The sequence below is a fragment of the Motacilla alba genome, chromosome 6, assembly GCF_015832195.1.
Source record: "Motacilla alba alba isolate MOTALB_02 chromosome 6, Motacilla_alba_V1.0_pri, whole genome shotgun sequence".
Classification (NCBI taxonomy): domain Eukaryota; kingdom Metazoa; phylum Chordata; class Aves; order Passeriformes; family Motacillidae; genus Motacilla; species Motacilla alba.
Genome location: NC_052021.1, coordinates 9,237,969 through 9,262,312, shown reverse-complemented (window position 1 = coordinate 9,262,312; position 24,344 = coordinate 9,237,969). Strand labels below are relative to the sequence as shown.

Below are 24,344 nucleotides of genomic sequence, written 5' to 3'. Positions count from 1 at the left end.
ATTTATTTTTAGATAAAGCACAGATAAGCAGAACAATCCACTTCAGGGCAACACATCTTCACCTGTCACCCAGCTGACTGACTGTGACTCCTGTGCATTATGCTGTTGACTATTCAGCAATGAGCTGATCACCTGGGCCTACCTGAATGGAAGAAAATACAGTGTCTGAGACTCCATTTTAAAGATTTCTTTAGAAGTGAACTGTGATGCCAAACAGCTCTGTGTAATTCCCTTCCTCATCCAGTGTGTTGAGAACATTTTTCCTGAACAGAAGCATTAGCAATCCCACAATCCTGTACTGTGCTTTTCTCAGCAGGTTTCAAAGACCTTCAGGATTACTCCCCTGCTCTCCAGGTAAAGTGTGAATGCAGGTCAACAGGTACCCACCCTATGTCTACGCATGGGCTAGCTTCATAATGGCACAATACCAGCGTCCTCTTTTGGGAGGGTGCTTGGAAACATCTTGGTCTAATACTATAGATGTGATGAACAACCCTGCTGTATTAGACTCTTTCCATCATTTTTCTCAGGGGCTTTGAGGCAGTACTCTTGCAGCATGACAGAAGAGCACAGAGCCTTCATGAAAAAGGAAAATTCCTCTGTTCTCTGTGGCCCACCCACAGACAGTCTAATTAATCTGGGGCAGTCAAAGCACAATGAACATGTCTGCATGCAAACCCAGTCTGGAGGCTTAGAAGGACACTGTGCACATGTAGCCAGAAGGACCATGGCACATCTGCCATGGCACATTAAATGCAATTACAATACTCTTTAAGTTGCAGTATTTGGAGTTTAGGACTCATCTTACACATAGAAAGTCTAATCTCATCTCAGAGCAGCTGTGGATCAAAACCAATCCATAAACAGGTGTACAGCATCCACTAGCAACATTTAGAGCTGTGTGCCCTTTCCAAGAAGGAGATTTTCCTCACAGTTATCTTCTCTCCCCTCCTCCCCACCAGGAATATCTTAAAATATAAGTACAGCTTCCTTTTTCCCACCTCAATAAGACTGCAATTATGGCTGAGTTCATAGGTCAACTCACTTTTGACTGAAATTTCTGATCTGTTTGGAGATATATTTATGTGATAAAGAAAACAGATCATCAAAAGTAATGTATTACACTGTGTTCCAATTAAAAACACCACAACCAACAGGCATAACTATCCCAGCTCCCCCCGAAAGAGGCTATTTTAATTCCTGTATGTCTGCTTCTGCCCTCATAAGGCAGGCTCTAAAATCCAATCCCATCCCAAAGCTGTAGTCCAAGCTAGAAAACTGGGCCTCACTGGGAAGAGTTTAAAAACACTTAACAGTGCTTTCTGACACGGCTATGGCTGAAAATGCAGTCAGCTCTGTAAAGAGCTAATTCCTCCACACCTCTGGGAATTCAGCTGTTGCAGTTTCACTTCTGCCCCTCCTATGCTCTCAAAAGCCTCATGAGAATCATGCAGCCTTTGGGCATAGTGTTTACACTTCCACAGATTACAATCCGAGACAATGAGCTCTTTGGGAAACAATTGGCTTTTCATTACTGACTGTGTCACATATACTGCAAGTGCTACAGCCCTGGCCCATGGCTGACAGACTCTTAAGTATGACTGAATGACTTATAAGAAAATAATCAACACCATACGGTGCAGGCTGTGAAGTGCCATTAAAACACAAAAATATGATGATACCTCTCTGTACTTACCTTGGGTGGGATGAGAAAAGAAATACCAACATTATTTACAGGAGCAAAATTAATCTGAGTTTATGAAGGGAGTTTATTTTTGTAGATGGGGGGTATTTAAGGTTGTCTTTTGCTCGTTTGCTTTTGATAAAACTGCCGGAACAGCCTTCTTTGCAATTACTATGCTGCAAAAAGAGTTATGAAAAGTATGTCTCATCATCATAGTATTAAGGTAAACGTGGCTCTGTCTTCCAAGAAAGAGATAATGTGCATAAGAACAAGGGAGATCAGATGATAGAGTTTCACAGGATGAATAGGAAATAGCACAGCTAAGATTTCAGAAGCTCACCGACTGACTTTGATCACTTTTGTTGCAGAGATATACATTTTGTACCCACAACTTAACAGACTGTATTTTTTCATAATGAAAAAACCCCCAGTTTTAAAAGCAGTGTAGGTGGCTTTTTTATTATTATTTTTGCAATGGAGCAGACCTTTTATTTGCATTCTACTTGTTTGTCTAATTAAATAATTCTGGTATTTCTCTTACATACTGTTATGTAAGTAACCTCTCTTGTCACTGTACTACAAAATAAGCCTTGTGCAGGTGATTTGTGGAGGAGCCAAGACCTCTCTAGAAAGATCTGAACATTCTGGAGCAGATTTGAGGCTGTCAGAAACAAGAAAAGAAGAAGGGAGCTACGAGAAATCACAGAACTGTCTTACAAGAGAAAAGTAGGTAAGGGAAACACAAATTTCCTCAAAATCATTCAATGTTAAAAATATTTAGGAAATGGAGCTAATTCAGGTAATAGGAGTACTGAACTGCAACACCTTAAAATAACACTTCAAGGAGAAGAGAAAAGAAAAAGGCAGCTAGGAGATACATGGCTGTAATTGACAGACACACCAAGTAATTAATTATTAAATCCATGCTGTTTGTCAGCTGCAAATGGAAGGCTTCTGCATAATTTAAGACAGTATTTTAATTACTACTGAGCCTTCTGCTTGACACGTCTAATTTTTATCTATCTGTTGCACCCCATCACAAGAGGGGACACATCCCTGTCTCTGTTCAGTTTTAACACCTAACTTCACATACTTACAAGCAGTTATGTGTTTATTTTCTAGAAATATAATTCTATATTCCCACTCAGAGTTGTTCTATTCCCTTTCTCCCAAAATCGCACCACTGAGGCCCCTATCAGCAGAAAAAGAGACAACATTGTACAGAATAAAACTGGAAGCTTACTTAAGAGAGACAGTATCACCATCCATAAAAAATATACCAACCAGAACTGTCTTCCTGAGGCATTATCAATGCCAGGTTGTACTTCAAACTGGCCCATTTCTAGTCCACATTATATTGTCTTTATTCACACCTAGGTGCAAAGATCTCCAATTCTGCTAGGCCAGGTCAAAGTGTACATATGACTGCTATTTTCCAACCCAAACAAGCTCAATAAGGTTTTTTTGCACACTTACTCTGGAGATGGTCAAGGGCATGTTGAAGTCCTTGCCCCCTTGCAGTCGGAAGCCCCACGGTCCAGGTCCATTCAGAGTCACACTGTAAGCCATGTTGTACCACTTTCACAGGCAGCAACAGGGCACTGCAGGACAGAAGGACAGGGCAGACAGAAAAAAAGTGTGAAAAAGCAGACCGAGAACAGGGAAGGGTTTTACATAAACGAAAGCAATTCTCTCTCTGCCTTGCCTGTTCAGTCGTGCTCTGATAGCACCTAAGAATAGATGGGAGCTATAATGCAGATGCTGATATCCCAGCTGAGTAGGGCCCATAAAAGGTTTGTAACCAGACACCTGCTATGCAAAGACTCCATGACTCAGAGGTCTAATATAGTCCCCACGGAAGGGGACAGATCTTTCTAGGCTCCTCAAGACCCTCAAGCTGCTCAGTTACTTTATGGACAAAACGCATGTTTTAATAAAACAAGCAAACAAAATCCCAAACACCCAAGTCTCTTCACTAACCTGTTAACTACAAAGCCATTTTTAAATTCTGCTTCAGCACATTGGTATCTTGCACTGTAACATATAATACAAGTTCTTTCTATATAGATATCTCCACATGTTGCAGAAAAGGCACCAAGAAAATGTTAACCTTCTCTTGCAATGCTTTGTTAAACTGAAAAAAAGTATGTACTGCATGTATTTAGCATCACCAAAAAAAAAAAAAAAAAATCCCACAACTTCATGTTTGCTCTTAGTTCCACTGCCCTTGCTTTCCCTAGGAAAAATTAACATTTATTTTTTCTGAATACAGAAAGATCATGGGATTCTTCTAATCAGCATATGATTTCTGTGATAAAAGCACGGTTTCACTACATACTTGTTTCATCATTTCAATAAAAGTCTTCTAAAGGTGTGACGCTTGAATTAAAGTCTAAGAATACAAATAGTTAGCTAATTGCTGCCTTAATTCCTTGATTTTTTTCATAGTTTACATTCCAGTTCTTAGGAGTTCCATAAAGCTATAACCCTTGTTCAGTAATGCTGGACAGCATGTCTGCCCCAGATTGGAAATTGCTAAAATACAGAGGGCACAAGGGTAGGGAAGAAGCTGTTGGCAGAAGCACAGATATAAACAAGAAGTTTCTGCTCTCAGGGTAAAACTACGAACATTAAATAACACTCACGCCTTTCAAGTAATTAATTTGTGCAGGACCTCCAGAACCCCTCTTCTGTATCTTTGCAGCATATATCCTCCTTTATCCTCTTGTTAGAAAGAAACTGCCGTTATATTTTAAAAGGGCGGGAAAATGTCCCCCAAACACGTGTTCTACTCTGATTATCAAAAAGTCAAGCAAGCCCACACAATGCACTACAGTGAGGCAGCTCAGCTTGAACATTGATCACTCTGCCAATACACCTACCTTAAAACATGACAAATATCTGATTACAAAACAGCAGAGAGCAAACACTACCAGGAACTCAGTCTTTGTCTAAGGAGATGGTCAATAATTTTTCAAAACCATGAAGCAATAAAAGTTTCTGTCTAGTATTCACAGTGCCAGAAAAGCCATTTGTATAAGGGAATAATTAATCTCTGCATAGGCACTAGACTAAACCATATGGCCCTCTGTTTTAGCCAGAGGTCCACATTAAACCACAGCAATTCACACAGATTTAAATAAAAATTGCACTAAGCCAGTGGAACTGGCCCCAACCAAAATGAAAGCAAATATCAAGATACAGCTTGAGAATAAAGCAGGGTTTTGATGTCTCATAAATACCTTGAAGGTACATTTACATTAAGAGTATTTATAATGTCCTCTGTGAGTCCAGAACCACTGATGTTTGGATGATTACTTTGAGGAGAGGCAAAACGGACTTGTTTGACTTAAAATAGCAGAGTTTCCTAGCCTGCCAGTTTATCTAGTACTGAAATTTTTTTTTTTGAAAGCCACATGCACACACAGAAGTTTGAAGGCATATTCTCATTGTACTTTTACTTTTCCTAGGAATTCACTGCTGTTTTTTTCCCTCAGAATTCACTGCTGTTTTTAGTGCCTTATCTTGGCTCCATTTCAAGAGTTCAGGAGAACAGAATAAAAGCAGGAGTAAAATACACATAACAAGTCATTGCTTCACTACTAAACACGGTATCACATAAATAAGTATTAGAAGAAAGCCCACAGTTTTATGGACTTAAAATTCTGTGCGTGTTACTTTCCCGTACCTAAATCTTCAGTTATTTGCGTAAAGAACATTAAAGGGAGGGAAGCAAAACTCAGAACAAAATTAAACCACACAACAAACTGAACAGAGCTAAGCACTTAGAAACAGAGATGTTGTTTAATCAAACACTCTGCTTCTGTCCTACTTTCACATCTCTAACATGCTATTTTCTTATCAGGACATCTGAAAGGATCTGAGAGATCCTTTAGGCTGAGTGGCGAGCTAAGAAACGAGAGCGGGCATTGCATTCAGGTCTCTGTCATTTGAATGAAATGTTAAACTGAGGTCACTTGTTCCTACTCCTTTGGTTTCTGTCCATGTCTGCACAAATGTTCAGCATAGCTTGGCATTTTTAAAAGGAAAGTGTAGAGGATATGCCAGTGTCCTGGCCAACATTTCCCTTCAACACACCAGGACCACAGCTCTTTCATGCATCTGCACTATCCCTACCAGGTGCAACTCACAGAAAGAATATTCCAGAGTTTTCTCGCTCTAAGCCTCTCTGGTGTCGGTATCCCCTCTGCCTGCCTGAAGAAAGCTCTGCTTCTAACAATGAAGTTAAAATGCTATAGAAGCTCATGCTGTACTCACAGGTCTATTTGTTAAGGACACCCTCAGCACAGGTCTCATCTTCCACAGACTTTCAGTACTATCAGCCTCTAAATAAGAAAGCTGGTGATCCACCCAGATGGCTGTTTCAGCCCTGCCCTGTTTTCAAAGGTGAGACATCAGTGCAGCAGGTCCAGTGCTGCCACAGCTACCAGTACAAACCTCAGCAAAACCTTCTGGGAAACCAGAGGGTGAAATAAACTGTGTGTACAGTACTGTCAATTTCCTTGTTTTTCAGAGGATTCTGATGTTTAGATTAGGTTTTAAGTTGCTTTACATAATTGCCTGCTAGTCTCTTACAAAAAAAATTTGCTCAGATTTTGTTTCTCAAGGTGTGCCTTCTTCCCTACATTCTCTGGCTATGGCAAGATCCATGACTTGCTTAAAGCTCCCTCCCTTCAGAGATAAGCTATGCTGAGTGCTGAGTCAGATGAGGTCACTGATGTAAGGGGTGACATTTAAACAAAAAACATATTCCAGGCGCAGGGTGACATTTTCTCTACACATATCAAATCAGAGGATTTTCCAGAGCTCCCCAGGCAGCCCCCCTCCTGCCCCAAGCTATTCCCAGCTGACTGAGGGGAACAGCTGCAAGGAAGCTGGATGGGTACCAGGCACAGGAGAGTGCCACCACCTCCAGCAAATGCCTCTGAGCTCGAGCAGAGCCGTCCTTCCACAAGCCCAGCAGAGATGTTACACCAGCGGAAACAATTCACACGTGCTCGGAGACCATGCTGCGCGTATTACAGTGAAGCGGCTTTGGGAGCGCCACAACTGCGCGCTCGGGAGCGCACACACGTGAAGTGAATGAAATAAAAGCCACTAGTGTCAATGCTAAATTAAGGTGGAAGGAAACAAGTCATGGAAATTCCAATTGTTAAAGTTGCTACTACTTCACAAAGCTGGACACATTAGTCAGGGGTTACATTTTAGCTCCTGTGGCACAGGGGAGATTTGAATTACTGTTACTGCAGCAACAAGGTTATATCGTTTAGATCATCAAGGATTTCAGAAGCGGATTGCTTGAGCGCTTGACTTCTGAGCTGCAACAGACTATGAATCTCTGGCAGATAAAAAAAAATGCACACAAGGTCATAGTTTCATTGTTTTATGTTTAGGCAAGTGAAAGATTTGTGCCGCACATGAAAAACTATCATCTCCTTAACAGAAAGATGTTCAACAAGCTGGATAGACTTTCCCTTATGGAAAAAAACCCAATCAAACAAACAAACAACCAACCCAAACAAAACCCAACCAACCAAAACAAACAAACAAACAAAAGGCAAAAAGATTGTCTTTCTTACAGTCTCCCTCACCTGAGGGAGTGGCAGTACAAGAAGGCATCATTCAGCTTTATGACAAACACGCCCTTTTTGTCCCATGGGTCCCTGCACTGTCCCCAGTACGATTATCTACAATCCTTCAGAAGAGCAGGAAAGTGAGGTGAAGGGAGCCTTGGAAGAAACAACTCACTAAACACACGCATGAACAAAGCCCAGGCTTTGAACCAGTTGTTCAATATGGGCAATCCTAGAGTTTTCCAAAGTTTTGAATAAACCCAATGCTAAGTACATTTCACATGAAATCAACAGCTGTACTTGGGGACTGATCTTCATTGTCATCCACAGGAGGAAATATTATACATTTAATATATATTAGCTAAGCAGTGGTAAGGAATTTGAAACTGACACATTAGAGATGGAAAAAATAAAAATTAGCTCTGAATTCCTACCTTGCCAGTGCCAAATTGAATATAAAATTAATTGTCAAGAGCAAAGATATTTTTACCCACAAGTTCAATATTGCTTCCAAAGTAAGATTATTCTGCAAAAGAGCTCATTGTGATCTCCTTTCCCTCACTGCTGAACTCTGAACTAAGTTGAGTTAATCCTACTTGTACTTCCATGTACAGCTTTGTTTCACCTATTGATTTAAAATCTTTCAATTTTCACAGACCTTAGGATTTCTGAGTTCATTTTAGCCCCTTTATTAAGTTGCCCTAAGTCTTGATCTTTCTCAAGCTGCTAAATTTTCTATCACACTTGGCTTCACCACATTCTGCTTTGTCAATACCTTACTGAGACTGTGCTTTGTGGGTTCCAGAAAAAGCCAATAATGCTGGGGAGATATGCTAGAGCAATATAATGATAGAATTTTATCTTCCTTCTCTATAATATAATTTCCTGTTTGCTGCTGCCAGTATCTCTTTACCAATTAACCGAATTTGCTATCTACCCCTCCCTCTAGATGCTTCACCATGACTATTTCCATCTTTACCAAAAAAACCCCAAAACAACCTGTATTTCACACTTTTTTCCTCTACTGCATGGCCTTTTTTTTCCCTTCACCAACCTCTTTTCACTACCCTAAAAGATTTGGTATACAACACAGTTTAGTCAGAATTAAACTTTAATAAAAGATATGAAGATTTTTTGGTAACTGTATTAAACTGGAAACCTGTGGAGAAACAGATTCACCATGAATGGGAAGGGGAAGATACCTCTCCAGACTGTGAAGACTTAGGTGTATGTTACTAAGTTCTCATCTTACCAGCTTTTCAGTCATTGTTTTTAAAGACACTTACTATACCATGTAATACTTAGGACTCCTATGTCACTTATCTTCCCATTATAAGAAAATTAATTTTTTTAAGGTAAAGAACATCTAAACACCCATTGTTTTAATTAGATCCTGTTTATAAACAGAACCACAGCACTTAGGTTACCAGCTTTAGGTGAGAAAATGAATTAACAGCAGCAAACTGGATGAAAACACAGGGCTCCGTTTCTAATACATGTACTTGAGGCAGAAAAAGTCTGCAAAATGCACTGCTGTTCAGTTGTCATTGTTGTTCTCCAACTCCATGGTAAACCAGGAAAGTTTACAGCAATCCTGTGACTAGTGTAATCTGTGCCTTGCTGCAGGAGAACCTAATTGACTATTTGGCCTCAGGAAAGAGAAAACAGCGCATGAAAATTCCAAACAAACCCAAAGACATCACAGTCAGCTCCACACAGAGCAGGGGCTGAGCTCTGACATCGAGGTCACAGGACCCCTTAGAGTGCAGGCTTTGCCTCCTGACAGCCCGAGGTCTGGCACAGCACGGGGAGCGCACAACGAGCCTTACGAGAAGGATCCTGCGCCGTCAGTGTAATTTGGCCATCGCAGATTCCTCAGGGATCACCACAGCACGCTGATGTAGCGGTGCGCCTATAACCGCAAGGGTGCAAGATAACTAAGCAGCCTCCCAGAAGTTACACTTCAGCCGCGCCTACTCACTTCTGCCTTCCCAGTCAGGGCTCTCCGGGGTTTAATTTTCCACTACAGACACGATGTAGTCGCGGCGCGACCCACCTTGCACCGCAGCGTCTCGCTCACCGGTACCTCCGGGCCGAGCGGCCGCGCCCCGCCACCGCCGGCCGCGCAGCGCTGCCCGGGCCGCGCCGGGTGGGTCCCGGTCCCGGTCCCGCCCCCGCGGGAGCCGCGGCTGCCGCACCCACGGACATCGCCCCCGCAGCCAGGGGGCGGCCGCGACCGGGGCCGAGGGAAGCGCTGAGGCACCCTGCCGCCCCTGAGGCGAGGGAAGAGCCGCTGCCCCGCAGGTGGAGCCTTTAAAGCGCCCGGGCCGCCGGGAGTGCCGCGCTGAGGGAGGCGGCCGCTCCCCGTCCCGCCGCGAGGGGGCGCTGGGCGGGCGAGGCGCCGCGGGAGGGGATTTGCCTCAGGCGGTGGCGCAGGGACCGATCCGCCAGAAGCCGCTGCCGGCGGTGTGTAAATATCCGAGTTTGGGCCGAGATCACCTCGGGGCCGCGGTGGCAGAGCGGGAAGGTTACACAGAGCTGTGGGGAGCGGTTCGGCCGAGCTCCGGGGCAGCAGGTATCCCGGGGGGCGGGCGTTCCGCGTCTGAGCCCTCAGGGAAGGATGCGAGGGATGAAATGGCGGCGGGAGCGGGGGGGCTGCGCCCGCGGGTGGGACCAGGAACGCTCTGGAAGGCGGCGAGGGCGGCCGGGAGGGGCTGCTGTCCTGCCCAAGTTCAGCAAAAGCTCTTGAGCCTTGCGCGTTAATGAATTGCGGGCTTGGAGCTCGCAGCCTTCAGCCCCTTCGCTCGCCGCCGGAACACGAGTGAGAGCGGTGGTTTCATTCACTGACCCCTAGGAAAAGTGGAAGCGAGGTTGTTTTCCCCCACTGATTCACTGGTGCTGATAAGCAATAGTCGTTTTAGTTAAATGGAAAAGTTAAAACGACGTCCCGAGAGAAGACAAAGGGTTTGGAAGACAAAAAAATGCAGAACGAACAATTTAATTGCCCACCAGGATACTGATGCTGAGATGATTTAAGAGATTGAGCCTTGTGGTGCCTCCACATGGTCCTGCTGAGCGCTGTCAAGGACCAGGCAGCCCGCTCCATGCCTCCCTCTATTCAGCAGTTCTGTTTGGTTTGCTTTTTTGGCTTTTTATGTTACGCTCCCCAAAGTAGCCTGCAGAAAGCTGTTTTTTCAGTGCAAATGACAGAGCCACTGCTTTTTGGGTTTGTTAATTTTTATTTTTTTTTAAAGAAAAGCCTGTTCCCAATCGTTGACCCGCTGGAAGCGCTTGCGGTGCCCCGTGTCATCGGAGCCCCCGGGGATTTGCCCAGGAGCGAGGACTCCCCGGGCTGGGAAGGTCCCGGGCAGGGGCCCCGCGCTGGCGCCGCAGCGGAGCGGCCGTGCCCGGTCAGCACCAGGGACAGGGCGGCGGGCGGGCCCGGGGCGAAAGCCCCGCAGGGAAGGGCAGAAAGGGCCGCGACAAACACAGCAGTGGGACCGCTGAAATACACAGCCCTTTTGAGAAGCTTCTCACCTCCAGCCTACTTAAAAGGGGCGCAGTTCAGGTTTAGTGTTTCTCCTCTTATGGAACCTCGAGTCTCTTTGCACTTTAAGTCCAATGTACAGGATACATGGAAAAGGCCAGGAAAAACTGATCTAAATTATTTCTGTATTTATCTTTGGCCAAAATTCATATTCCTGTGGACTGTGACTTACTAGTACTTGCAAAAATATTCCACTGACAAATTGGCTTATATCCCCAATGGAAACATTTTGTGTTTTGTGATGAGGTGAGCAACCTCATAAAGTAGCATATTTGGTGATTTAGGCTGGAAAACATGATCCAAATGGTGGGAAATTATGTTTATTTCATGATGTTCTGTTAGATTATCCCATTCTATGTATGATAGAAAAAAAATGTATTTAGATTTAATAATAAGGCCTTTCCAAGGCCTTCAGTAACCTGATTTTCTGCTCCCTGGTAAAAGTATCGGCAAGGATGACTGGGAAGTGGCCAATAATCCTGTTCTGATGGGTGGTGGATCAGTTTCGCTTCAGACTTTGTTTTTGTTTGAAACATGATGAAATACACAAGCTTGTATGTTTCTCCATGGGTCACTCAGGCTGGGGAACTTGAAAGTATGAGAGCTCTACCTGCTCAGCACTCCCCAAAAGAGCCTGCAGGCTTGTTCCCAGAAACTTGTGCCCTCCATTTGGAGAGACAAAATCCTCTGTCCCATTTTTCTAGAAAGCACTAGTGACAGTATTAAACACATATTTTAAATGATGTTTCAGAAATATGGCCTTGGAATAGTTCCCTGAAACACCATTGGGGTCACCACTTATTACGAAAAGCTGAGCACTGAGACTACACTGTCTGGGCCATCTTGTGCAAACAATCCTATTTGCTTTCTGGAAAGTAGCTTACTGATAGATTTAGCTGTCTGTTTTCCTCAGTGACTCACTCAGTATGATTTGCTTTTGACCTGTGAGTTTCATTCCAGCCTGGTCAATTTCCTTTACTGGAAAATTCAGATAGTTCTGTCAAGGGCTAATTTTCTGCAATTCTTTCTCCTGGTCTTTTATCCTTTCTTCTAATCACAATCTGATCTTCCAAACTGTTTTGTCATCTGTTCAGCCTCAGATCAGTCTCAGAAACATTGTTTTTCTTGTAAATAGGCCCCTCATTTTCCATAAATTTCTGCAGTATGGTTTCATAAGGTTTATCAGGTACTTTAGTAAGCTGTCTGCACAGTTTATTTGCAGTAATTTTAAACTGAAGGTGCAACCACCATGGATGGGAACTTAAAAAAATGACTGCTACCCAACTATTTCTGTATTTATTAATGACTGCTACCCAACAAGGCTGGCCTCCTCAGGCACTGGGTGGCTCCTCACCAATGATGACTTTAGGAAAATTATCAACTAAAGTACAGACATTGCAGCACAAAGTATGGATGAGCTTTCTCCTGGGATAGTGCTTTTGACATCTCATCTCACTCTCTGCCCAGCTGAAGGGGTTCTGAGTTCAGAAATAAACTAGTGATGAGTGTGGCTTTCTGAGAGCCCCTACTGAGGAGCAAGTATGGGAAGAAGATACTGCCTTTGATTTGGATGGGCTGTGTAGTTGTTAATTCTCTGTGGTAACACTGATGTGACTGTTCAGACAGAAGTGCTAGCATTCAGAGGAGCGCAGATCTGGCCTGCACTTGCACTGTCATTTACCCGAACTGTAACAGCTCCAGTAAATAGGGCTGTTCCATTTGTGATTGCTTAGCAGTTCTGTTTCTCCCAGTTCTTTGCCCATGCTGTGTGAGGGGACAGGAGAGTCAGTGGTTTGTTCCTTTTGTCGCTGGCAAATAAATGGGCAATTTTCAAAACAACTCACGGTTTTCATTTCCCTTCTCACAAAAGACTAGGAGGATTTTCTTTAAAATTAGGACTTTGGGTATGTCCAGTTAACAGTCTGATTCATGTGGGATTGTGTTCTGGCACTGGCAAAAAAGCTGCCAAAGCTTTTTAATAATTTGCCAAAATTATTTTCTTTTGCAGAAAATCTTAGGAACGTGTAGCAAGCACAGCTCAGATGAGGATCATATTTTTAGTGACTTTAGTAATTTTATTCTTGTACAATAGAGATTCATCATTCCTGTTTTCAGTCTTACCTTAGTAATTTTGCAGGCTTCCTAGTGTTGCCCACATGTAAGAGCAAACAAACATGCAAACAAAATAATCAAAATGTGAAGCTGTTCTCAATAGAACATTGAGAATTGCAATTCTAGAGTGTTGCTCAAACATGAAAAAGAAGGCTGTCCACATGATAACCTCCTCGAACTGTTCCTATCATTTCCCTGGGCTATATTATTGGCATAATATTCCTGGTACAGGATGAAAACAGAGTTATGGCAGTAGGTAATTCAAGAGGGGCTGTCAGCAGGATGATCCCCAGAAATGCTGCTTGACTTATAACCCTCACCACTTTCATGCTAAATTTGAGCTAATCTGGCTACAAAATGTCAGCACGAATGTCTTGTGCACTGATTTTAGATAGAAGAAAAGCTGGAATTCTCTTAAAATTAATATTTTCAGTTAGCTTGGCTAAATAAATGTTCTCCTCTTAATTGTAACTCATTGTTTAACTGTAAATACTCAGCTGTAAATGCAGGCTCTTTGTATAAAGGGAAAGGTGAATCTCTTCCCCCTTGCTTCCTTTGGTATTTCTCTGCATCTCTCCATTGAAGATTCATTAATCCATCATTGCATCTTTCTTACAACAACCAGCCACTGTTAATCTTCTGTTTGAGTATGCAAAACCTTCCTGAACTTGTCTTGGGGCACTCCAAGAGTAAATGATCTGACCTTTTCCAGATAATCTTGGGTACTGCACTGAATTGAATTGCCCAATGCACAGGAGTTAATGCCCTACTCTGACTCAGAACTATCTTTGATGCTTACCACAAAGCAGTGTCAGCTGAGTAGCAGTCTTGTTCAGTTTGATTACGTGGTGCCTTGAGCTGATGATTTTTTTCAGTTGAGCCCATTGATTTATTGAAGCAGTTTTCATTGGGACGTCTGAAAACTGGGGTAAATTTTGCTGAGGAAACTGTGAGATAAGTTTAACTCAGCTGCTGCTGAAGCCTGAGTGCTGGTATATGTTTTTCTTCAAAGGGTAGCATCTTGGTGCTCAACCTTGAAGAAAGATCAAGAATATCTTGATGGTCAGGTGCTAAATATACAACTCACTAGACAGTAACTGAGCAATCAGCTCTGTCCTTGCACAATGTTTTCAGGCAGTAAGAAGAGCAAAGGACTAATAAAGAAAGGCACACCATGTCAACAAAATGTTCTAGACCGTATCTGTACAATCCCAATAAGTAAAATAAACTTGTTTTGTAGCTTTATTGGCAGTTTAAGTAATTCAAAGTTTGTTTAGGGCCAGCCAAGCTTTCCAACTGAGTTTCAGTGGGCTCTGGGAGGACAAGTGTGATACAAATTCAGGATCCTATTGTATAAGTAACCTGTTTCAATTCCCCCATTATTTAAAACAGTGCATGAGTTAACCGAACTCCCAGACAAGTCAACAAGAATGCCTTATTCTTTATTCCATTTCTGTTATTTTGTCCTTCAGCCCTTTCCTTTACATGCTGGATATAACTTGTAGAGGGAACAGAATAAAAGTTTAAGTGATGAGTTTTTTTCCTCTTATGAGCTCTTTCAAGTTTAGATCAAGTAAACTAGTAACAGCCAAATTTTACTGAAGTCAAATAATTCTGCTGGAACCAAGCCACTAGCACTTGGAAAGAGGAAGGAGAGAAAGACAAGTGCCTGCAAGTTAATCACATGGTGAAACAGAAACATTACGGGGTCTTCTTGACTTGTCGAATCAACCAACATTTTGAGTGTACTGTAGTGTAACTTGCACTGTATATGTAATAGCTGTGAGTGTTGTGTTTGGGACTTCCAAAGATTGTCAGTTGTTGAAGTTCAATTGAATGTCCTTTGGACCGCCAGAATCCTTTTTCAAATTTCTGTCTCCAGTCCTGACATACAAAACTGGAGAATAAATACTAATATTGTGAAAATCTTAAGCAAGTAGTCACAAAGACTCAAAGTGCTTAGTAGAGGATGTTGCTTTATTGCCACTGGACTTTTTGTTTTTTAACTGAAAAATTCAGAATTGATTTATGATCCTCATGAAGTTGTTTAATTAGCATGATTTTCTGTTCAGAGAATTCCCCTTAAGTAGTGGATGAGACACCCAGTTCCCATCAGGATCCACCTTGTATGGCTGATTATCTCAATCCTTTTGCTGTAAGTCTTTACTGGTATCATGCCATTCCTACTTCAATGGCTGTTCTGGTATGATATCTGGCCTTGACCATCTTTTGGCTAAAGAAATGCCCTGATCCTAAACCCCAAATCCTGGGTTTCCCAGAAATGGCTTCCAGTGATGCTGGACAATCAGCTGTGTTCTTTTGAAAACTCCTGCTGTAATTTTATTTTTACAAGCTGGAATTCAGGCAGCTCTGTTGCCATGTTCATGAACTGCTCGAAGCAGCTGTCTTTGTACTGTGACCCAGTGAAAATGGAGCAGGTTCAGCTGTGATGGGACTCTTTCAGGAAACAGCACAATGAAGGGAAGCTGCAAGGTGCAGCTCTGTAACATGTGCTGTGGCATTCCTTAGCCCTGTCTCTGGAATCATTATGGTCTGGCTCCTGCATGTGAGGAAAACCAAGGGTTCAGTGAAAGCAGCAAGGAGAAATCTGACACAAGATGGTAACTCTGAGTCCCTTTTCTGGCCCACAAACAGAAAGAGAAGATGCCTGTTTCATATTACTGTTTTTCAATATTTTTGGATTCCCTGATTTATTTGCAGTTAGTTTATTTTGATGCAGTGCTAATGGGTATCCTGAACTGTGTTTTCTTATTTTCCTTCTTTTGCCTTTGGTCATAGTCTACCATCACAATTTGGGGTAAAACAAGAATTAAAGTGGGTGTGATTTATTGAAATGAAGTTTCACATCATGTTTCATGGAATTTACATGGTTCTAATTTCTTCAGGTGAAAAAAACCCTGATATCTACAGTGCCTAAAGAGAGCAGCTCTTCCTGTGTGAAGCTTACTTCTCATCTAACTGAACATAATGATCCTGAAACTGAAAGGCTGGTGTGGCTTTTTCTTTTTCAGAGGAATGATTTTCAAAAGGAATCCATGCAGTGAATGTGATGAACCACCAATCTGCCTGATGCTACTACCCCAACTCTGTCCTTCATCAGATTAAGTTCTCTTCTTACTTCACTGAGCAGCAGCAGAAAGTGAGTTTTAACAAGTGCATCTGGAAAATAGTACTTCAAATAAGATCTATCAATACACATTAAGGGTTCTGCCATGTGCTTCTGTTACTCAGAGGCTTCAGCTGAGGACAGCAGCATCAAAAGGATTCATATTTTTAAATCACAGTTGGAGGGTTATTATAAGCCCAGACTCCATCTGTTTACATGTTAAGGTGTAAGCATAAATAGTTCCTTTAAAAGCCAGGAAGGAGGTGTGTTTAATTAATGCTGGCTTTGCCACCTGAGGGCATTGGGGCTGCTTGGAAGGGGGTACTAGAAGTGTGAACTACTAAAAATTAGAAGAAGGTGGTGATACTGCTGGGAGGGGTTGAAAGCAGGACTGTCCATGGGATGAGTGTCAAGGAATGCTCAAGTGCAGAACCTGACAGGTAGAGGGGCTGAGTCCTGATCAAGAGATCAGGGTTTGAAAGGGAAGTGAGGGTACAAACAGCTATTTCTTAGCAGCTTCATGGAAAGTGTAAACAAGGGCCTTCCCTTTGGCCCTGTGGGTTTACTAGAGAAAAGTTGACTTGTCCCTCATTGCTGGAAGTAGGGAAAATGAGAAGAATCTCTAAGGGATGTGGACTGAGCTAAGCAGGATTTCTGCAGTCTGCACAAGAGGATGAAGGTGAGCAGTCACACTGGGAAATAACTTGTAAGTTTAGATCTGAAACTTTTTGTCAAAAAGAAAACCAATTTTTCTTTGTTTGTTTTTAAACCTCTCTTTCTTCTTTTCTTTTTTTTATTTAAAGGTGAACTTGCATAGCATATCTAATATAGACAAATAAGGGAAGAGATATTACTGAAAACTTTGTCATATGTTCCGTTCTATGGTTATGTGTTTGTAACCATGACCAGTCTAGTGTATGTTAATACTGCTGGGATCCTGATGAGAACTGATTTCCTTGAAGTCACAGGTCAGCACTGGACAGTTACCCGAGAGATTCTGGCATGCTGTGATAATAGCCACATGCTCCATCCACTAGAAATGCTTCCATGAGCTTTTAAAAGTACAGTCTTATTCCTGCCTTCTTTCCTTCCTTTCATGGTGAGCCTCACGTTATTCTTAACAGTTCTTGGAGTTCAAGCTTTGATGAATTGTCCTATTTTAAATCCTTTTATATTAACGGAGCTCTTTTGTGCATGAAAGTAGAAGTTGGTCCTGAAAGTGTAACTCATGTCTGGACAGGACAGAAACAACTATCTGATGTTCAGAGCCAGCTAAACCATACAGTGTTCACTGATTTCCATTCTAAGCAACATTCAGGGAAGTTTGTGGAAATCTTGTTGGTTTGATTTTGTAGTGCTTCACACAGCTTATGTTACCCTTGTTTCCTGGATGACACTGCTGGTCAAGGATTCCCTTCTTCTGTGAACAATTTCTGCCCCATTAAAAGAGCAGAAAACACTAAAAATGGTTCTACCACCTGTTTGACTTTGCTCACTTCAAGGGACAGACCTTTATATTTCATATAGAGCTTCTGATCAAAAACATGTACACAATTGAATGCTACATATTTTTCTTAGTTACAACTTAGCAATAAAATGCCTCATTCTACTTCACTCACATTACCTGTAAACAACAACTGAAGTCTGTGTGGTGGGCATCTGTAAATTATTTCTGTTGAGAAAAAGAATGCCTATGCATCCCTTATCCCCTTCAGTAACAATCTGTGTCTTTCATATGTGATAGTGCAGTTTAGATGTTTTGATAACTGTACAGTAAAGGAAGAAAATGTGAATAAAATAAATGGGAAAACAATTATTTCCAGTTGTGAATCTTGGAACAAACTGTAAAAGCTTGTTGAGAGTAGCCACATGATGATGAAAAGCACCTCTATTATCTCTATTTTATAGGCAGAAATACTTAGATATGAGATCAGGTAATTTTCCCAAGGTCACACAGAAAACATGGAAAAAAGAAAAAATAGAGTCTTGAACTTCTGTTTCAAACTTGTATTCATTTTTTCAGGACTGTCATTCCTCCCCTCATTAAGGGTTTGCTATACCAAAGTGCTTGCTGCTTTCTACATGAAATCAAATTTGCAACTCAGCTCACATATCAGTATTAGCCTTGGCTCTAAAAAATCTGAAACTTAGAACAAATATTAATGTAAAGTTTCATGGCATTAGCAGCAAATACTAGTCTGGAAAAATATTTTTAAAATTCACTAACTTTTGGCACTGACCTAACATACTCTTAACTCCTTCATTTCACTTGTGTGTCCTGAAGGGTTTTGTAAGTATTTATGTATATGATTAACTTTAGGCATCTGAAAAACTTAATAAGAAAGCAGTTTTACCAGTTTTACAGCAAAGGGGTGCATCTAGAAGTGTTTAGTACATTTTTGAAGTATTGAATCTTTTGAGGGAAATGCTGTTACATTAGAGGTACAGTCACTTTCTTTGTAAATTTTCAGGCATGGCACTGTCTGGAAGGGTATAGATTTTCCTTTTTATTTTTCCAGTCAGTGGAAAACATTGCAGGAATTGTAAGTATGCCCATAAGTGTCCCCGGGCTATTCAGGAAATGTTCCTCTACAGAACTTTTCATGGGACCATGTGCTATACAATGATGTAGTCTCAGATTTTTGAGTCTGTTTCCAAACCATCTTCTTGTACATTTGTGGAAGTGTAAATGTTGAGGGAAATGAGCAATGGCTTTGCTTTTACATTGTGGGTAAAGCACGCCCCACAAAAATTCCCCTTGGCAAGTTATTTACATAGGTGTCATGTTTATTTTTTACGTGTGTGATGAGCTTTACTCTCAGGTTATGTCTGTGCACTGGCACAGCTTAACCAGAGCTGCAGCTCTCTCTGCTCTACACCATACCTAAGGCTTGACTCGAGCCTGATCAAGTTACACATTCTACCTATCCTCCAAGTTACAGTCAGCATCAGAAGACCTACTTAGAGCATTTTTGCTGTGCTTCTGAGTCATTGATCTGGTGGATTATGACTGAGTATGGATTGCAGTAAGCCAAATGAAAGTGGCTCTTAAAAAGATTGTCCCAATAAAGTCTCCTTGGCAAGGGTTGGTTAAGATTTTCCTGAAAGTGACTGAAAATGTCTTTGGTGCTAAATCTACATAAATACAGGTGTTTGTGTAAGTTAAAAAAAGAAAAAAAAAAAAAAAAAAGAAAAACCAAACAAAAACCAACCAAACCAAAAGCCAAGCCAAAAAAACCAACCCAACCCAACTCTCCCCCCCAAAAAAAATCCCACAAAAATCCCCCCAAAACCAAAACAAAAGAAAGCAAAAAAAACCCTAAACAGAAGGGTAGGGATGAAAAGTTCACTTTGAAGAGGGGTGAATTGCCTTTCATTTTTTTCACAGCCACTGGGGTAGTTCTACTATTTACCCTCCATTTCAGGTGAGTCTTAATTTTGAGAGCCAATTTCATTGCCAAAAGAGTTTGTAGGGTAATATGCAAACCAGCCACCATAAGTCTATGTAGTCTAGTATCATGTGATTCTGACATCTCTGTATTCAGTGAGTGAGCATTTTCCTATACTGATGTGACTCCTGCAGCATTTTCTTTGCTCTGCAAGCTGGGTGTACAGAATTCCTGTGCTGTCTTCTGTCTCTCCAGAAGAGCCCTGGTGCTTCCAGAACTGCTGTAACTAAAATAAGTGTTTTCCTACAAAACACAAACAAAATTTTTATATCTGGTTTGTATCAGACTGTTAAGATGGATTTGCTGTAGAGAAACTTTCCTGCCTTTATTAAGCTTACACTGATGATAAGCTCAGTGTGTTCTCCGTAGAAGGGAAGTAAACAGGACAGCTTGTCAACTGTGAAGTTTGCATAAGTTTGAAAATGAGCATTTAGGTTATAAATTCGAGGAGGTAAGGGAGGCACAGTAATCATTTAGTGTACAGGATTGTGGCTTGTGTCTAAATTTGCTGGGAACGACGCTAATAAGAATTGATTTGCTTGTTTTAAGACTGCTTTTATATAAACCTCTTTATAACATTCCTATGACATTAGCAACTCCAAGGCCACAAACACAGGTGTTTGAACAGAGGTACTTGTTACCAGCCACTGAAATGCCATCGAGTGATACTAACACTGCATTGCAGATAAGGGCTCTCTCTCAGCAGTGGTTTCAGCAGCAGAGACAGATGGGTGCCCTGTCAGAGTTACCGGGACAGCAGTGCCTTTCACTGAGGGCTCAGAGGATGAGGGGACATAGTGGCACTTCTTGGGATGGCCTGGGGAAAAAATGGCACCAAGCACCCTGAGGAAAATTGGCACATGTGAGAACGGTGACCTACTCATGTTACACCCTAAAGCTCTAGAAACACCCAAAAAAGCATAGGAGGTGTCTTTGTTTACTTCTGAATGTCAAGCTTGCTGTGGGTTTTGCGCATGATTTCAAAGAAAATACTGTTTGCTACCCTGACTTACTTGAGAATGTGTGAAATGTCAGTACTCGTGTCATATTCTATAATGACACTTTTTTGTTCAGTGGTAGGTGTAAAAAGTTTCCAAAAGCATGGAATGTGACCATAAGCTGGAAAACACGGGGAGTAAGACCCTGGTTGTATGTGAAAATTGGAAAGACTGGCAACATGTGGCTGCTGCCTTAGGCAGTCCTTCAGTCTTGGCTTGCAGCAGCCGTTCATTACAGTGGCTCTTGGCACGTCCTTCGCGGGTCCAGCAGCAGTGGCCAATTGCTCAGCAGTTTTGCAGAATTGCTTGAATGATCAGACCAAACAGTTTCACTGGTGACCCAGGCCTGAGTTTGTGCCCCCATGAAGGGGCAGAGCTTGTGTGTTAACTCCCAGCACCACTTGCCATTGCTTTTGCCAGCAGCCTGCTCTGTGAACAGCTGCTGGAGTACAAAAGGCCACAGGGAAGTGTCTCAGATTTGCCCTAGTCCTGTCACACTCCAAGTCACTGGAACATGTCCAAGTGCATGGTAAACTACAGGCAGTCTCTGCAGAACAGCCTGTACAGTTGACTTTAAGTGAAACGTGAATCATCTCAGTCCTAAATTATTTTAATCCAATCAGTCATCTGTGTTGAAGGGTGTAAAGAGACAGCAAAACCAAGAGAATGGCTGCCAAGTGGAGGATACAGGACACAAATAAATCTGCTAGGATGAGATGAAATATGAACTAATAATGATTTATTCCAAATGCCGCAGGGGTTACAGTGTGGAACCACTTGTAGAGATATTCAGAGGAGATGAATTTTGTAGGCTTTCCCCTGTATGATTTTTATAGACATAGCAGAGGTGAAGGAAGGCAAAGCTGTTAGCTACACAGAGAGTACACACAAGGGTTTTGAAGTGCTCACAAACAATTTCTCCCTAATTAATACATGCTTTACAAGTCTCTTGTAAGTAGATGAGCATGAACAGCTGTAGTTCTTTTTATAGATGCAAACTAATCTCTAATACATGTTGGAGTTGAAGGATACAGAGAACAACATGCTGTGGATTCGTAAAGCTCCTCTAGCCATGGAAGTATTCTTTTTATACCCTCTAAAAGTGGAAGGGAATGCAGAGGAGTGCAGAGTGCAATCTTGAAGAGTACTGCTTGGAACAAAATCATGACTGGAGCAAAGGATCTAGCTATTAGTGACAAATATCATACACTCCTTGTTAACACATCAAACAGCACATGTTATACCTATTTTCTTGACAGATTCAGTCTTTTGTGACCCATATGAAACAGGCAGCATTTGCTAATGTTTCTTCCCATCTTTCAGTAGTGTCAATGGCCTTCATGACAAAGAAAGATTTACATGTTTCATGCTTTTAAATATTTTTAAAAGCCTCAGCAATAAGTTGTAATAAAACCCCTTAGACTTGAGGAATGTCTTTGAACATGTTTCCTGTTTGAAGATGTTTTCTCTCTTCTTTCTCCTTATTGCTAGCTGTATATATTATCAGTTTAATATTGTCCTCTGCTGGGTGACAATATCCTGTTGTGGTAGGTGAAGGGAGAGACTGTAACAGCTCCTTTCCATCTCTGATGACTGTGATTTCATTTACATAAAAACACTGTGGATTTTGAACAGTGTGTTTCTTTTGGGAGTTAATTACCAGCCTGAATGCCTCACTTTTTTCATGATTAACATTTTGTCTGCTGCAGAAGTCATTATCACTTTCAATTTCAGTTTTAATAACCTTCCTTTTAATAAACCTCAATTTGACCTAAGTTTCCAGTAGTTTACTTCAAAACAATGCCCCAGACTTTCTGGAACCCACTGATTTTTCCCCTCAAAATAATAAGCTCATTACATTTTTATTGATTTTATGGCTTTTTCTGATGTGACATGGGGAAGAATTGATTTACTTAGGACAAAAAATGCCTTGCTGGGTTCCCTCCATTATTGCAACCAAAGGAAAAACTGCTGGAGGGCCTATGGGGAAGAACCTGTTTCAATAGTGCTTTGTGCCATGGTCTTTTCAGCTCAACTCCACTTTGGACTGAGTGCTATGAACTGCAAATGAATTTTGTTCACTTCTTCTTATGCACTAGGAGAGACACCAGGGAAAAGCTGAAAGTCACTATTGACAGAACTCTTTCCTTTCCTTTCAGGGGAAAAAAGTACAATCTCGTGGATTTAGTCACTGCAGAAGAAAACCCTCAGCTATACAAATGCTGCTGTTTAGAGAAGGGGAAAATGAAAATGCCAAAGTGGGGATGATGTGGCTTTCATACATCTCTAGAACAATCATTTTTGGGGAAATAAACCTTCTCCTCCCAATATTTACTTTTGAAAAGCACATCAAAGAGTAAACAACTTTGAAGTATCAGAAAGCAGATGTATTGACTTACCCATCAGACATTTCAGTACAAACATTGCTTTGTATTCTGCATTCTTCTCATGAAACCTGCTAAAGGAAAGTCAGAAGGAGTTTCATAAAAATCTCCTATAGCTCTATGGAAATTAGCTGAGAATGGGTTAAAATCATCTCTTAAGCCACTGTTGGAAAAGAAACTAAGTATGGAAAGGACCATAGCCTTTTCCTCAACTGTTACTCCTTTCTCTTTCCCTGTCTCAGAAATTAAAATAAAGATACGAGACTTCAAATTACTGCTAAAGTGCATTGTCTTTCATTGGATTGTAGAAGAAAATGGGGGAAGATGTGTCATTAATGTCATTAATGAGAGAAGGGGGCAATGACTGTGTAATTAAGTTTACATTTGGTTGAGAAATTTCACAATAATGAAGAAACCATCTTCAGGAAGTAATGTACATTTCCCCCCAGATTTCTCAGCTTTAGCTCTCTAATAGCTTTGAAGTTAATACACTAAGTGAAAAAGCCAGTTTTGAATATTATACTTCCCTCTCAGGTTAATCCTAGAAGGTTTCTAGGTAAGGTCTGTGCAGTGGTGGGAATTATGTGAGCAGAGTAAAATCCAAATGAAAGAAATTTTTTTGTTAGCTTCATAAAGAAGAAATATTAAAATTAAATTGTGACTCAGATCAAGATCTGATCCACTGGAGAGAGTTCTGATGCTGAAAAGATCATGCCTCATGTTTTTATCCTCGCTTGTCTTGTGCTGCGTCTTTGTAGGAGCATTTCAGACCAATCTAGGAAGGTATTCTGGATTCAGCCAGTCCACAGCAGTTCCAGAGCTGTTGGCTAAGGTGATATTCTGGCTTGCACCACTCACTTAACTGCTGGACTTCTTGCTCTGCTTGCTGGATTTAGGGTACAGGAAACCAGAGTTGTATCTAGAAGGCAGCTCTACTCCTTGGACACTGCTGCATGTTATTGTAATACTGGGAATCTTGGCCGAAGATGATCCCTGGTGAGACTCTCCTGTTCTTTGTCCAATACTGTTCAGGCTCTCACTTTTCTAAAGGATGCAAAGATTTACAAGAAATGGACAACACAAACATCTACAAGGAGATCCCATTGAATCATCTATAAAAAATGACATATGTTTAGCACTTTGCTACTCCCCATAGCTGACTGAAAAGCAAGCTTAAATGATGGAGGGAAAAGTAGATCTGAACATTTTTTTTTTAATATTTCATTAATAACTTATGAAAAAAACTCCACCTGTTAAACAAGCTAATGCACTAAAGCATTAAAGACTTTGCATTTGCTACTTAAGTGCTGGTCTACTTTGAAGAAAGACCATGCTAATGACAACACATTCAACTATGAACAGAAATACTGTGAATATGCTCAGCCAGCCTATGAATTCAATCGGGTAAAGAGTTTACATAAAGAGTGACTAATTAGGGTCATTAGGCAA

At 41.5% G+C, this 24,344-nt stretch overlaps 3 protein-coding genes across 21 annotated transcripts in view; 1 reads left to right on the top strand and 2 right to left on the bottom strand.

The window, feature by feature from the left end:
* The window catches only part of LDB3 (LIM domain binding 3), a 116,393-nt gene extending 106,923 nt beyond the window's left edge, over positions 1 to 9,470 (bottom strand). For 6 of the 11 annotated variants that reach the window (XM_038141086.1, XM_038141088.1, XM_038141090.1 and 3 more), the window contains exons 1-2: positions 3,390 to 3,510; positions 3,161 to 3,285 (exon numbers count right to left, since the gene is read on the bottom strand). In XM_038141086.1, coding sequence (XP_037997014.1) covers positions 3,161 to 3,253 — 93 coding nt within the window. In that variant the 5' untranslated portion in view covers positions 3,254 to 3,285; positions 3,390 to 3,510. Of the gene's footprint in view, positions 1 to 3,160; positions 3,286 to 3,389; positions 3,511 to 9,334 lie in introns of those variants that run through there. The other 5 variants (XM_038141097.1, XM_038141089.1, XM_038141092.1 and 2 more) reach the window with 3 other exon arrangements.
* A 242-nt stretch (positions 9,471 to 9,712) lies between these two features.
* Positions 9,713 to 24,344, top strand: part of WAPL (WAPL cohesin release factor) — a 136,586-nt gene continuing 121,954 nt past the window's right edge. Inside the window, exons 1-2 of the mRNA XM_038141078.1 lie at positions 9,713 to 9,853; positions 15,970 to 16,097. The gene's annotated coding sequence lies outside the window, so the exon portion shown is untranslated. The remainder of the gene's footprint in view (positions 9,854 to 15,969; positions 16,098 to 24,344) is intronic.
* OPN4 (opsin 4) overlaps positions 17,170 to 24,344 on the bottom strand; it is a 28,638-nt gene continuing 21,463 nt past the window's right edge. For all 9 annotated transcript variants that reach the window (XM_038141106.1, XM_038141100.1, XM_038141101.1 and 6 more), the window contains one exon: positions 17,170 to 23,939. In XM_038141106.1, coding sequence (XP_037997034.1) covers positions 23,754 to 23,939 — 186 coding nt within the window. In that variant the 3' untranslated portion in view covers positions 17,170 to 23,753. The remainder of the gene's footprint in view (positions 23,940 to 24,344) is intronic.